At 32.6% G+C, this 15588-nt stretch overlaps 1 protein-coding gene and 1 pseudogene across 4 annotated transcripts; one reads left to right on the top strand and one right to left on the bottom strand.

Annotated features, from left to right (window-relative positions):
• The first annotated feature begins 25 nt into the window (after positions 1 to 25).
• CUNH11orf54 (chromosome unknown C11orf54 homolog) lies at positions 26 to 15345 on the top strand. Of its 4 annotated transcripts, none has more exons than XM_016158683.2 (9): positions 26 to 126; positions 4588 to 4666; positions 6375 to 6473; positions 9081 to 9154; positions 9330 to 9431; positions 10351 to 10527; positions 11524 to 11673; positions 13216 to 13332; positions 14268 to 15345. In XM_016158683.2, the coding sequence occupies exons 2-9, from the start codon at positions 4612 to 4614 to the stop codon at positions 14439 to 14441; spliced, it is 948 nt and encodes a 315-aa protein (XP_016014169.1). In that variant the 5' UTR covers positions 26 to 126; positions 4588 to 4611; the 3' UTR covers positions 14442 to 15345. The 4 variants fall into 4 exon arrangements, with proteins under 4 accessions (XP_016014169.1, XP_016014171.1, XP_016014172.1 ...); XM_016158685.2 differs by having other exon boundaries at positions 82 to 126; positions 4574 to 4666; XM_016158686.2 differs by lacking the exon at positions 26 to 126 and adding an exon at positions 3339 to 3357.
• Positions 4767 to 4885, bottom strand: LOC118603608 (annotated as a pseudogene).
• Positions 15346 to 15588: the final 243 nt, after the last annotated feature.

Raw genomic sequence — 15588 nt, 5'->3', positions numbered from 1 at the left:
CGGTGCTATCTTGATCGCCGCGAAGGGAGGAGCGACTAAAAGTGGGCGGAGTCTGAATTTCTTAACACAGAGGAGGCGAGGTCGACAGGGCAAAGGACTCAGGTGCAGGCTTCCCTAACCGATTAGGTAAGTAGAATAGCCAAGAAAATGTATGCAAAAGACAAAAAGAAATTGTGGGATCGAGTGAACGGAATAGATGTGAACTGCGGTGAAACACCCGCTCAGCCTGATTTGTTTCCGGTGGTCTCTCACTAAGTTGAGGCGGGGGCGGGCGTGTTTTGTCATAGTATGTCTACTTTTGTCTTCCGAAATCTCTTCTGTGGGAGGAGGGAGGTAGATGAGGTAAAAGGGGTCAAATATGTGGTGACAGAAAGAAATCTAACAATAGGAGGTGAATACACAATGCAATAATATACATGCCTTACTGTTAAATTGTACACCTGAAACTTACTGAATTTCATTAACCGGTCACCAGAAAAAAATTAAAAAAAAAAAAATCTCTTCTGTGTTAAATTGTAAAAGGATCATGCTTTAACCGTCACTCAAAAAATGTAACTTTTATGTAAGCCAATGTTACTTCTTTGGACACTCAATTCCTCTCTCCATATTTGGGCTTATGTTATCTAACTCTTTCACTCCAAACCGAAGGTCAGCCTTTCAGAAGTTCATTAATATATCGTGATATAAAATTTTTTCTGTCCCCCCCCCCCGCACCCTCCCATAGGTCCCTGAACAGTAATTGAGTGTTTAGATGGAACTGTTTAAACTAGTTTAGTTTTAGTGGGTTTCTTCCCCAAAGTAGTTACAAAAAGGAATGAGCTGGTTTGATTTGTCCACTTTCATACCTCTTATATTATATGATAAACTAGTAAAGCTGTCTAATCTTAGTTTATAGTTAATGTCATCTCAGGATTGGACATAGAAGTTTTCTGTTTTCTTCAATTTTGCTTTAAATATTGAACAATTCTATGCATAAAATGTCTAATCCTGTGGGCATTTTCGTCTATGAAATATCATAAGCTCCAGGCATCATATGTCTTATTCAGTGCCATGTTCATGGCTTCACAAATACTTTATGTTATATGGATGTAGTTAGGAATGGTGGTCATCGTGTGTATTGTGCCTCTCCTCTCATTCCTTGCTCCAGTCCTACTGGTCTTAAACAAAAGTTCAAATATAAAATTAAGATTTTCAAGATAGTAACAGCAGAGCATTAAACCAAGTTCTATTTTGAGCATATGGCCTTGAGTAACTACACTAGTTGCACACCCATGAAGCCAGGCCTATCCCAGAGCCTCGAGTCTGGTGTATTGTAAATATTCCATAAATAATTAAGGCTAAACTAGTGCCAATTGTTTGCTAAGTACTTTGAAATGTTAATAAAAAGAAACAACTGGACAGAATGGAGTCACTTTTGCTAAGCCCAGTCACCAAATCAAAACTTAATAACTAACCTAATTGCAGTTTCACCCTCACCCAGGAGTAGAATTTTAAGCCAAACAGTTCAGAATATCTTGATTAAAACTAGTGAGGTAATCTACTTGATAAAACCCCTGCCATTTCCTAGCTTAAAAAAAGATGACCTGGCCTAAAAAGAATCTTTTCTTTTACTAATAATTTGCTTGACATATCCTTCTTCCTATAAAAACCTTCCATGGGATGGCCCATCTACTTACTGGATGGGATGCTGCCTAATTAACGAATCACTTAATAAAGCTAATTAGATCCTCACATTTACTTGGTTGATTTTTGTTCTTTAACAGAAGACAAATATGAGAAACAATCTTATCTTCAGAGATCACAGTCTAGGGGAAAAAGCAAAGCAAACATGATCACAGGTGCTGTAAGATTGCTCTACAAATTCTTCCCTAATGTGAAATGAGATGTCTCATTCCTTCACAAGTGAATCCACATTGAATGTGATGAGTTCTGGCTTTATGCTGGGCTAGATGTGGTTTGAATTCTTTTTCTGCCACTTAATGGTGTTCTCAAGTCAATAATGTATTCTCTATAGCTGATTTCCTCTTTTATGAAATGAGGATAATATCTATGTTGTTGTGAGAGGCTTGAGAGAATGTCTCTAAAGTGCCTGAACGTAGTGTCTGCTACGTAATATGCAATTAATAGTTATCAGCTTGGTTGCCATAGTTGGTTATCCCTTTAGGTGTTCTTTCTGCAGCTATGCCTATCCAACTGCCTCCTCTTTCTATTTTTCCCTTCTCTGTACCCCACTACTGGGCAACTGATTCCCAGCAATGGAATCTGAAGGGTAAATATTGTGTGCCCAAAGCTGTCCTCTTGGGACCACTCTGAGTTTATAGTGGAACCTTTATAATCCTGTTCTCTCATTACTCCAGCCTCCTCCCTCCCACTTAAACACACTTATACATACACTACCTACCACACTGCCTTCTGGGCTGCTGGCCTGCCTGGAGTTCTATATATCTAAACCAATTATTCAGGCTATAGCCTCCCAGGGTTAGATTTTGTTTCTATTTTGGTGGGGAAAGAAAAAAAAAAAAATGACCTTCTTTTAAAGATAGCAAATGGTATAAAATTAGGATTGTATTTGAATGTAAACTTGAATCTTTATTATTTCTAATGTAAACAGACATACCTGGAGTGCTTTTATTATCCTTATTATAAATGAATCTGGTATTCATTGAGCAAATTTTACCATGTTCTTCATTAGTACTTGCTGGTTTGTGAACAAAAATATAAGATGTTAACACTTGGAAAATCTAGGTGTAGAGTGTACAGAAATTATTCGTATGTATTTTCTGTCCATCTGAAATTTCAAAAAAAAAAAGTTAAAATGTCTAATTCCTGAACAATGATAGATTATTCAATTAAAAAATGTTTGAGATAACTGAATTATGATTATATAGGACTTAAGGCCTATTATCAACAGTTTATATTTTATTTGGGAAACCAGATTATCAAATACCAACTTGATATGTATAAAGTACCAAAGTAAATGTCAGGTCCTAAATGTATGCAATAGCATGGTTGTGGGGGATGTATTGTTTGAAATTATCCTCAAAACTAAAAACCCAGTTTCTAGGAAACCTGTGAATCTTTGGAAAAGTTAAAAAGAAACTTTTTTTGAAAGAATTTTTTCATCGTATACTAAGTAGCCATGTACCAAAGACTTCAGATTAATGAAGTTTTTCATTAACAATTTTAATAAGAACTCCAGCAGAGCTCTTAGAGACACCCTCAGGAGTTTTGCTTTTATTCCTCTTTGCAAATGGCCCAGAGGAGGATTCCCTGCCCTTCGCATTACTTTTTTTTTTTTTTTCTCTTTGTCTTCATTTTATCTCCCTCTGCTTGTGCACGCTGTCCTGTGAACATAAGGCAAGATACTAATTTCTGTGTGTACATGCCTACTTATTGTAAAATATACTTAGCATACATTTTTTAAATATCAAATTATAATTGTTTAGGTTATCAGAATAATTGAACATTAAAGCTGCTTACCAGGAAAATATGTTTATTTGTAAATGAAAGTAATTTGGATTGTTAAACCTAATCATATAGAAGTTTCCATTTCTCTTAGTAATTTAAATTTTCTTTTGTTAAGTCTAAGAAACATTTAATTGTCAGCCTAAATGTCAAATACAGACTAGAATACACAAATCATTTATTATAAAAGTACCTGAGTGTCCTATACTGTTAACTGCTTTTTGCCTCAGTATATTCCTTAGACCAATCATTAGAAAATTCCATGTTCGGTTCAGATATAATACTAATGGACTATGTGGCCTCTTGGTTTGCAATTTCCTGTTGTCTATTTTAAATGTCAACTATTTAAAATATCAGTATTAGACAAATACCATATGAACATAAGTGGAATCTGAAGAACAAAATAAACAAAATAAAATGAAAACATACTCCAAGATACAGAGAACAAACTGATGGTTGCCAGATGGGAGAGGGGTTTGGGAGCTGGGTGAAAAAGGAGAAAAGATTAAGAAGTATAAATTAGCAATTACAAAATAGACACAGAGATATGAAGTACAGCATAGGGAATATAACAATAACATTGTAATAACTATGTATAGTGCCAGGTGGGTACTAATCAGGGGGATCACTTCAAAATTGTATAACTGTGTAACCACTATGCTACACACTTGAAACCCTGAAATTAATATGTAATAATATCGAATGTCAACTGTAATTGAATAAAAAAATAAAAAATTTAAAAAGGAACAAAATAGGATTTAAATATGCCCATTTAAAATCAATTTCATTTATAAGCATAGGTGTAAAATTACTAATAAAATTTTAATGAATTGAAAAAATAAAAACAAAAAAATAAGGCTTAAGTATTAAAAGAGATTACCTAGGCATTTTCTCACCTGAAATGTTAAATACTATAAATTGTGGTTGCTTTTCTGTGAAGACAGAAACCAATGCCCTTTTGCCTTCTCTTTCTTTTTTTTCTGCTTACACCGTAAGAACTTTAATCCCTTTAGCCTTCTTTGGATATGAACTCTAATGTTCATCTCCATAGCAACAACTGTTCACGTTTTGTGCACGTCGAACTCCTGTAATAATTAACCTACAGTAGCTTTATTTGTACAGTCTTGCACCTAAAGAAGAAAGAAAATGGCCTGTGCTGAGTATTCTTTTCATGTGCCAAGTCTAGAGGAGCTTGCTGGAGGTAAATATGATGCTAATTTTGAGTTATTTATTTACTTATTAATTATTTTATAGATTGCAGGGACCGTGTCAGCTTATATTCCCTTATTTTTTATTTTTTACGCCTTCAGCACCTGGTCTTCCTACGTGGTCTCCCATCCAAATACTAACCAGGCCCAACCCTGCTTAGCTTCCAAGGTCAGACAGGCTCGGGCTTGTTCAGGATGGCATGGCCATAGACTAACTTTGAATTTTTTTATTTATTCTAAGGAAAAAACTGAAAAATAAATATATGCTAAGAAATCATTTGTGTAATAGTACTAACTTTACAGAATGAAAATATAGGAATCCAAGATTTAAATCATGCGTGATGCCAGGGTGCACAATTTTGCTTTATTGTTAACCGGTTACGATATTTTTAAATATATAATCTACTGTGGTGTATTTATCATATTCCCATATACATTTTCCCTTTCTCTTGATATGCTAGACTGCCAGTGAACTTGCTTATATTTCTCTGTATATTTTTATGTATTTCACCTTGTTCAAACAAGAATTTAAGGTAGCTTCACAAGACTAATTAGGAGGGGAAATTAAAAAAAGAAGAAAAATAGGAAGATGAAGCCAGGAATAGTACTAACTCAAACTATATAGCCTATCAGAATACTAACATTTGTATGAAAGCCTTTAGATTCTATTTCTGATAGTAACTATAAAACCTTCCCTTACTTCTCAAAGTGTATCTGTCCTGGTAGTTCGTCTGTCTTCCTGATAATGCTTAAGTCAAGAAGTGTACTCATGTCTTGGTTATGACTCTTTTACAACCTTCCCATTTTTTCCTAAATTGAATGGCAGCTCATAAACAATTTGTATTGCTACTTATTCTTTTCTTGGATTTTTTTTTATCAGTCATTCTATATTCCCTGATAATGACAGGACAGCTAAAACTAGATTTTGGATAATTTCATGTTTTTAGATATCCTACAAGACAAACTAATAGTTGACACTACTGTCAGAGAATTTTTATAAGAACTTTTATCCTTAAAAATATGTTGCTCTTAGATTTATAACTTTGAGACATGTTTGCTTTTTCACTTTTTTATTGTTATATCGATAGTAAAGTAGGATAATCTCAAGTGTACAGCTTGATGAATGTTAACGTATTTATACACACGTCACTGTCATCCAGATAAAGTATAAAATATTTCCAGCATCCTAGAAGGCTCCTTCATGCACTTTCCCAGTCAATATCTATACTGCGAGAGGTAGCCACTGTTCCGACTTCTGTCACCTTAGATTAGAATAGCTGCCTGTTTTTGAAATACATAGAAGTGAAATCATATAGTATATACTCTTTTGCTCAACATTTTGTCTGTAAGGTTAAAGGAAGTTGTTGCATGTAATCAATTACTTTCTATCACTTTAAATATTTACATTTAAATAGGTATTTGTAATCCTCTCCCCAAAAGAAAGGTAGTTTTCACTGAGTGCAGTGTTTATCTTTAGTGGTTTATAATTACAATGATATAAATACTAATATTTATGTGTCTTAGTCTATATATCTTGTGATTCTGTGTCTAATGTCAAATTATATTAATAACACCAGTTCCCTCTCTTTTAATTACAAAAGTTTAGGTTGGAAATATGAAACAGAAATGTTGAGGGAAGATTTGCTATGTACTGACAGATTTTTACCTGATGTTAAATAACCGTTTTTCCTGTTTAATTAGTTCTGCAGAAGGGGCTAAAGGATAACTTTGCTGACGTCCAGGTCTCTGTAGTTGATTGCCCTGATTTGACAAAGGAGCCATTTACCTTTCCTGTAAAAGGTAAGCAATTTTTGCAGTTGGCTTTTGTTTTTCAGTTCTAATCTTTTTCTGAAACCAGAATTATTTTTAAGGACTATATTAAATTATCTACAAATAAAGAATATTGTCCCAACTCTTAAGTTAAATTGTACTTAATTTCTGTGTTCACTGTTTTCTTATATTGGTCAAATGTCATTTTTGTATCCTTGTGGGAAAAATATTGTGCAATAGACTAGAAGCCTTGATATTACATGAGTTTTGTTTTGTAATTGCTCAAGTGATTGTTATGTAAACTTATTTTATGTTTTTACTTATTCAAGATGTGAAGGGATCTAAAAGCCTTGTATTTGAATCATCTATTAAATGCTTATATCTTTTCAACAATTTGCCACGTGATCATCCAGGCAATGTTTAGAGTGAAAGGAATAATTAATTATTAAAGGGAAATTAATATTGGTTGAGTAAATATAATTTGTCAAACAGTATGATACCTATATTTGATGTCTTATTTTTTAAAATAACATTGCAAGGTAAATAGCCCCTGTTTATAGATATGAAAACTGAAACTCAGAGAGGCTAAGTAAGTTTAGTGTGTGAATCATGAAGATACAAATCTAGGTCTGCTTCTAAAGTCCAAAATTTGTAGATAAACACTCACACTCATTCACTCTTTTATTATATAATTGACATCTTTGTTAAAGAGTAGTTTTACATGAAAGTTCTAGGTTCTAGTTCTTTCTCTGTCACTCATTTTATTGCCCTGGGTAAGCTAATCAATGTACCTGGGCTTCACGGGGATGGGGAGGGGTTAGATGTTCTTTTGGTGGTCTTTCCAGTTTAAAGCCTTTGATTTTAACTAGACCTCTAAATTCTAGAAATTTCGTGTACCAGATGGCAGTTCCTCTTCACACCTTGAAAGCATTTAGCAAATGCTTTTTTATAACCATGTTTCTTCCAATTATAAGAGTAACATACTCTCCCTAATTAAAAATAATTCAGTGGTTACAATAAAATAAAAATCAGAAAACAGAGGGTACAAGGAAACAGAAAAAATGTGAACGCTTATTTCTGTCATACAAAGGGTTATACTTTGAAAAAGAGTTTTCTGGTCAATAATTTTTGAGTCTTTAAATTGAAATACTAGGGAAACCAGAATGTATATGTATATATGTATGACCTTTCATAAACATAGTTAGGCACTTCTACATAAACTGGTCTTGCTCAAATGCCCAGTGACCCGCTGTATTTACTAGTATTACCTGATCTCTACATATTTCGTACTGTTTGGCCATTGCTGCCTGACATCCTAACTCTCCCCTTGGTTCTCCTGTCTTTCTTCTTTTGCCTCTTCTTCCTTGGTGCCGTTCCTCTCTGTTTTTTCTCCCTTCATTTTTCCTGATTTCTTTCTTTCTATTGGGCTCTTAAATTTTGATGTTTTTCAGAATTCTTTCCTCAGCCGCCTCTTATTCTGTACAATCTCTCTGGGTTTTTCCACCTACTCCTGAGGTTTTAATTACTATTTGGATGCAACAAATTTGAAATCTGTATACCTCACCTAGATCTCTTTTTTTCTTAGCTATAGATCAGGAATTCCAGCTATCTGCAGGACATCTCCACCCATATATGCTAAGGATAACAAGGTCAACATGTCTAAAATTTAACTCTACTTCACCATAGTTGCTATTCTTTCGTTGTTCTTTTTCTTAATTTCCTCTTCTCCATCTCTACAAGTCACCATTTTTAGCTCATTACTTGTCTTTTTCCCAGACTACTCAAATAGTCTTCCAGTGGTTTCTTTAAATTCCAGTGTTACTGTCACTTATGAGAAAGTCTTATCTATGTGTAATTTCTACTGATCCAATATAAAACATTTTCAAAATCCCTAATTATAAATAGGACCTAAAAGAATTTTGTACATCTACCCTCTGCATAGCTGAAGAAATAGAGCAATTATATCTACTTTGCTGTGTAATGATGTTAGTATGAAACTGACAAGACTACTTTTTCTCAAACAAAAGGTAATTATTTTCCACTCTACATTAAAAATAATGCCCTCTCCCAAATTGTGTCTAGCTGTGCCTGTGATATTAATTAAAAATGTAAGTGAAAAGTTCCTCGCATCTGAAGTTACCTTTAATTACTTGTTAGTTTTATAAAAAAAAAAAAAAACCTTAGGAAAAAACAACTTTGACAAGAGGATTTCCCAATACGGATTTCTAAAAAAACCAATGTTATATTCTACCACAGCGAAGTATTTTAACTTAAAATACAATTTTGGCTAAACTCCTCTACACCCCCAAAGAAACAGATTTTTAAAGAAATAATTATAGACTAGAAATTATAGAAACCTCATCCAATCCAAACTTTGGCCCCAATTCTAGCCCTTGCCCTATCATCAACTTCCTATTATCTTTATGCTACCAACTGTATCAAATCGTGCTTGGCTATGACAGTATCAGTCACAGGTAGTTAGAATAGGACATGGATCCTAGCTACTTACATCTTCCAACCCCTATTATTTGTAAAACTATGAGAACAGAAGTTATATACTCTTAATAAGTGTCTTCTGGCATTTTATAGTACTTAAGTTAGATGTTTACCTATTTTTAAGATGGCTTTTTTTTTTAGGCATCTGTGGGAAAACTAGAATTGCAGAAATAGGAGGCGTGCCTTACTTATTGCCTGTTGTAAATAAAAAAAAAGTAAGTGTACTTTTACTTTTCACATTCACATGAAGATTGTAGAGATTGGGTTGATTCCTCCTCTTATTATCAGATCTACTGACCAGTGTGGCAAGAAAGTGTTATTGGACTTAGTAATAAAAAGTAAACCAAGTAATTTATATGTTATGATTTAAATATTTTTCCTTTTATATAGGTTTATGATCTAAATAAGATTGCAAAAGAAATCAAGCTTCCAGGAGCCTTTATTCTTGGAGCGGGAGCAGGCCCATTTCAGACTCTTGGGTTCAATGCTGAGGTCAGCACATGTATAATTATTTTACTTTATTTTATTGATTTCATATTTAATTTGCCTTTTTCCTTTTATTTCCCTATCAGAATCCTACTTTCTGAATGAATTCTAAGTAGTTGATGTCATGTCTCTCTGGATTTGATACTGTTTGATACAAATTTGAACTATGGCAACTGTAATGGAGCACTAACCTCTATTTTCCAGTATTTTTTAGGGCATACACTCAGTCTTAGATGATTCTCAGGTCCTACTGTGGTCTACTGAGGACCTTGAACAAACTGTGAAAATTTTTAATCCTTATACATCAGAGGATTTTTAGCTTCTCCATAAATCTTTGCCTTTGATACAAGGGCAGCTTTCAATCAGAAGATGAATGGAATATTTAATGATCTAATCAAATCCCACCCCTTTCACACCAAACAGTGGGAACTTACCCCAGGAGTATAATGATTATTTACAGAAGATAATATCTATTACTGTGTATGTCAATATAATTCCAACATAAAAATATCACTGTTTCTTCACATCTCATGAATAAAGAATGAATGACCTCCTTGGTCTTCCAATTCTCTCAACCACCTTTATAGAAGTGACTGTTAGTCAATAACCATACAAGTTATTTTGCAGAATCATTAATATAATTTGCCTAGGATTCAAGATAGAAAAAAGTTTAAAATTAGACATTTTAAAGCAAATTTTACAATGTTATAGAAAACTATAAGAAATACTGTAAACAATATTTTCAATTTTTTGATATTTGTAAACCTTCAACATTTTTCAAATCGAAAATTATTTCGTATTTCGTGTTTTCTTATGTCTTTAAATAAAATTGTCTTAAAGTCTAATAAAGTTCTGTCACATTATTCAAAATATTCTGTTTGCATAGAAATACTAGGATTGACTAATTATCTTATTTACTTTTCAGTTTATGCCAATTGTTCAAACAGAAAGTGAACACAAATCTCCTGTGAATGGAAGTTACTTTGCCCGTGTTAACCCTGCAGATGGAGGATGCCTACTAGAGAAATACAGTGAGAAATATCGTGATTTTGGGTTTGCATTACTGGCTAATCTTTTTGCCAGTGAGGGCCAACATGGAAAGGTGATTTTGTTCATAAAAACATAGGGTTCTTCAAAAGTACTCAGCTAAAATTTTGAACTTTTATTGCCACAAATGTAGTTTTCTAAAGAAAATCCAAAGTACCTAAGTCAAAGCTCTTTAAATAACCCAGTTATGAAAGATACAGGCAGAGTGAAGGTAACATTTAAAACTAAAGTTAAGTCTAATGTTTAGCAATACTCTTTTTTTCTGAGGAACTAAAAGATAACAGGATATTCATGTGGAGAATGACTTAAACAGATGAACCATGTAGCTAATATAATATCTACCTATATGGTTAGTGTATTTGCAATTTGTTCATTCCTGACTGATCAGAAATTAATTGAACTAGATAGAAATGATGTCAGCAAAAAAATTATAGCAAGAAGGAGGTAAGAAACATTAATGCCTCACTTCAGATTTACTTCCTATTAGTACCCAAAAAGATGATTTCAGTTTTAGCAGTTGTGAGAACTTTCAGATTTTATAAAGTAGGCTACTTTGAGAAATGAGGTAGTAAAATAAAAATACCTGATAAACTCGAGGTAACCTGAGTTCATAATTTTAAAGTGAGAAAATGTAATAATTTTCACCTCCCCTGCAGTTAAGTAACCCAGTTATGAAAGATTCAGAAAGTACTAAAGTCTCATTTAAAACTGAGGTTAAGAATAATACTCAGTAAGCAATACCCTTTAAGCTAGGGAATTCTCAGCCTTTGACCACCTTGACATATAATAAGAATCTCTAGAGTTCAGTGTAGGATTTAGCTATAACTCTCAGTCCATAAATAAGACTTATTACAGAACATCATATAAACTCATATATATATATTATTGATCAAGACTTACAGAAGATTCAGGTACTTCACCTATTTGGGGTCGCTAAGCAAACTAGTGAATATTTGTTTGATGGCATTAGATTGTATGTTTCACTTTGGTAGTTATTTACATTAAATTTTGCAACTTAGAACAACAGTATGCATATTAATGTCCTCTATAGGTCATTGAGGTGAAAGCCAAAAGAAGAACTGGAAAACTTAACTTCGTGACTTGTATGAGACAGACTCTTGAAAAACATTATGGAGATAAGGCTGTAGGGATGGGAGGTACTTTCATAATTCAGAAGGGAAAAGTGAAGACGCACGTTATGGTAAGGGATTGTGGGTGTGTGAATGCATGCATGTGTGGGTGTGTTCATATTTTTAAGGCCCTATGGATTTTTTTTTTAATATGCATTGAGAATTCTACTTTTAAAGACAACCTGAACAAATCCTTTTACTAGATTGTATTACTTTAAAATTTAAATGACAAACAGTACTATAAATTATATTATGCAATAACATCTAGAGTCTTTTTCATGTTAATATATTAGAACTTTCAACTTTCCTTGTTTTTAGGATCAAGATCAATGTGAGCATTAAACATGCTAAAAGGATTATTATTTTATTGCCAGAATCCCATACATAGACTTTACTATTAGGATAGTTGTGGTTTGGGTAAAAGAACTCATGAAAATTATAATCTATGGGCTAAATATAACAAGTTTATAAGATATTAAGGATGGAATACTATATAAAGACAGGCCCAGGGCATTCCTTTAAAATAATTTTTGGTGGGTGAATGAATGCATAGTAAAAGTGATTACAACTTAATTTCCTTTTTTTTTAATCAATAAAGTCATTAGAAAATTTATTGTTTTAATATTTTTTCATGCTGATTATTTTAAATCGCAAGCCAAGTGATCCTGCAAAGAAATACATTTGTGAAACTAATTATTTTTCCAAATGATTTATAACAAAATTATAAATTTATTTGTAACTATGAAATTATAGGATTGTACAACCACTATGGAAAACAGTATGAAAGGTCCTCAAAAAATTTAAATAAATAGCTACCATATGATCCAGCAATTCTACTTCTGGGTATATATCCAAAGGAAATGAAATCAATATCCTGAAGAGATACCTGCACTCCTATGTTTACTGCAGTGCTATTCACAATAGCCAAGTTATGGAAACGAACTAAGTGTCCATCAATGGATTAATAAAGAAATTGTGATTACCTATCTATCCATGTACCTATCTATCTGTGATATAGATATATACAGATTTATTCAGGCTTAAAAAAGAAGGAAATCCTGACATTTGCAATAACGTGGATGAACTTATACTAAGTGAAATAAGTCAGGCACAGAAAGATGAATATTGTCTGATACCAGCTTTTATAATCTAAAAAAAGTCCAAATTAGAGATACAGAGTAGAGTGGTGGTTGTCAGGGATTTGGAAGTAATAGTAAGAGAAATGGAGAGATGTTGGTCAAAAGGTACCAACTTTCAGTTATGCGTAAGTTCTAGAAATCTAATGTACATCATGGTAATTATAGTTAATAAATTATTGTGTACTTGAATAAGTATAGGAGGACATTTAAGATTATAATGAAGGCATAGTCACAGGAAAACTGGCTACAAAGAATAAAAATATAGTAATAGACATTTCTTTTGTTTATTCATGCATGTTTTAGTGTATACACATTGATTGGTGATCCTTTTGAAAACTAGAGTGTATAACTTCTTTTGATGCCAAAAATAGTCAATGGAATATATAAGAAGGCTTAAAGTTTTTAACTTAATATAAAATTTTAATTCTCAAATATATTCAGTATGTTCATCTGTTCGATGATCTTTTATTGTAGCCTGCAGAATTTTCTTCCTGCCCATTGAACTCTGAGGAAGAGGTGAATAAATGGTTGAATTTTTATGAGATGAAGGCTCCTTTGATTTGTCTGCCAGTTTTTGTCTCCAAAGACCCAGTAAGTCTATGTCTACCTTTTATATTGCAGTATATCACAATGATAATGCTCAATATTTAGAATATTCTTTTACAACCAGGCACTTTTTGTGTTAAGAATTAGGATAGTCTCTAGAATTATTCTGAGTAGTAAGAGAGCAGGCAGCTAATGACCCTATGAGTCAGGCAGAGCAGATTTTAACTTTGAAGAAATGAAGACCCAGGCATTTTAAATAATACCAAAAGTCATGTTACTAAATAGTAGAATCGCAACAAGATTCAGGCTTACCATTTTATTACCTGTTCATTATATTCTAATATTATACATTAGAAAAAATATTATAATACAGACCAATTCAAAGCAAATATCTACTAAAATCCTGGCCAGTGATATCTTTTGATCCAATGATCGATTACATGTCTAGGAATTTATCCTTGAAAATTTGCATAAGTGTATAAAATGATTGTTAAAAGATTACTCATGGTAGCATTGCCATAGTAGCAGAAGAATTCAAATAATCTAAATGTTAGTTGGAAAGTGGTATGTACATACAGCAGAATACCATATAGGTATAAAAGAATAAAGAAGTTCTTTTATGATCCGATATACAAAGATCTCAAAGCTATATTGTTAAATGAAAAGCAAAATGCAGCGCAGGATGTACAGAGTGCTACCATTTGAGTAAAAAAACAAAAAGTCAATCTTTCTGGAAGGATATAGATGAAACTTACATTGGTTGCCTGCAAGGAAAGGAAGTGAGTCAGGTAAAGGCAGGAGATGGAAAGGTATATTTTACTGAATATATCCTTTTGCATCCTTTGAATTTTGTATCTTGTGAATGTATTACCTACTTAAACAATAAAATATAAAAGCTAACATAAAAAAAGATCTCCTGTCCCAATAAATTGTATCCAGAATAACTTGAATATTAACAGATAGCTCGTGTGTCATCCTAGGGATTTGATTTGCGATTGGAGCACACTCACTTTTTCAGTCATCATGGAGAAGGTGGACACTACCATTATGACACTACCCCAGATATAGTAGAATATCTGGGCTACTTCTCACCTGCAGAGCTTCTTTATCGCATTGATCCACCAGAAGAGACCCATTCATATGGACGAGATTAAATCAACTGATCGGTATTTAGAAAAAGAAGTGATTAACAGAAGTTAATTAAATGATTAACTCATTAATTGATACAAATATAAAATTCAATAGAAATGATCTTACTACTTACTACTTACTACTTTTTTTGGCCTTTGAAATGAAAGGTATGCTGACATTACTCTCTGTTATTTCATAGATCTGGAAACGTTTCTTGGGAACAAAGATATATAATGGAGATGTTCTTCATTATTTTTTTATTCTAAAAATCAGTCATATTTATACCTTAAATATAAACATGATCTGGAATCATGAGATTGGTTATTTTTACTAACAATAATAATTTACACTTAACATTATTGAATTTTTCAAATTAGTCTCAACTGCTAATTGGGTATTTCTGGGTATTAGAAAAATCAGTGTTGGAAATTTTGATAGTTGTTGACTCTTTGTATTGAATTTTAAAAATCTATTTTAGGAGTCAGAGTACACTTTTTTCATGGAATAAGGTGGTCAGAGGGAGCAACTTTACCCCTTTTGGTGAAGTTGAACCATACTCAGAGTTTGCAATTTGCCTTGTACAAACATTAGCAACTAGACAGTTAGCCATGATTCTTCTTTTGTTTGGATTGCCAACTGGAAGCAGTTTGTACCTTATTAGTTATTTGGAAGAAGAGAAAGGGAAAATAAACAGCATCAAAATACAACACTGAAGTAAGTATAATTTATAAGTGAGGCTGTTGTTACACATGATCACTGTCCTTTGTGAAATATAAAATTATACTGTTACTTATTATAATGGTTGAAATTTTCTTCAGTGTTCTATAATAATTATTAGCAAGAAATCAACTCTAATCTTATTAATGCCAACAATGTGCAGATTTAGGAGCTCTTCGGTACTAAGCACATAATAAATCAAAAAATATTTTTTGATTGTCTTCTCTGGATGTAAGCTATAACATATCCTTTGAGTATAAATTTTAAAATATTTTTAAATAAGTACTACTAGTTTGTAGCAAAAAAATGAATAAAATTTTAAAATTCACAATATGATATTGTCTCTTTTTAATATTTACCTCCAGACAAAAATAATATTAGTATTCACTTAACAAATATGTATTGAACACATACCCTGCTCTTTGAAATGTATGCTCTATGAGGGCAAGAGCT

This window comes from Rousettus aegyptiacus, unplaced genomic scaffold (genome assembly GCF_014176215.1).
Source record: "Rousettus aegyptiacus isolate mRouAeg1 unplaced genomic scaffold, mRouAeg1.p scaffold_m13_p_5, whole genome shotgun sequence".
In the NCBI taxonomy this organism is placed as follows: domain Eukaryota; kingdom Metazoa; phylum Chordata; class Mammalia; order Chiroptera; family Pteropodidae; genus Rousettus; species Rousettus aegyptiacus.
Note: the sequence above shows the minus strand (reverse complement) of the source record. Positions and strands in the feature narration are given on the sequence as shown.

Coding starts and splice junctions, on each gene's coding strand:
- CUNH11orf54 (XM_016158683.2), top strand. CDS start 4,612: ATGGCCTGTGCTGAGTATTCTTTTCATGTGCCAAGTCTAGAGGAGCTT. Junction 10,528..11,523: donor GTGAGGGCCAACATGGAAAG/GTGATTTTGTTC, acceptor TGTCCTCTATAG/GTCATTGAGGTGAAAGCCAA. Junction 13,333..14,267: donor TTTTTGTCTCCAAAGACCCA/GTAAGTCTATGT, acceptor GTGTCATCCTAG/GGATTTGATTTGCGATTGGA.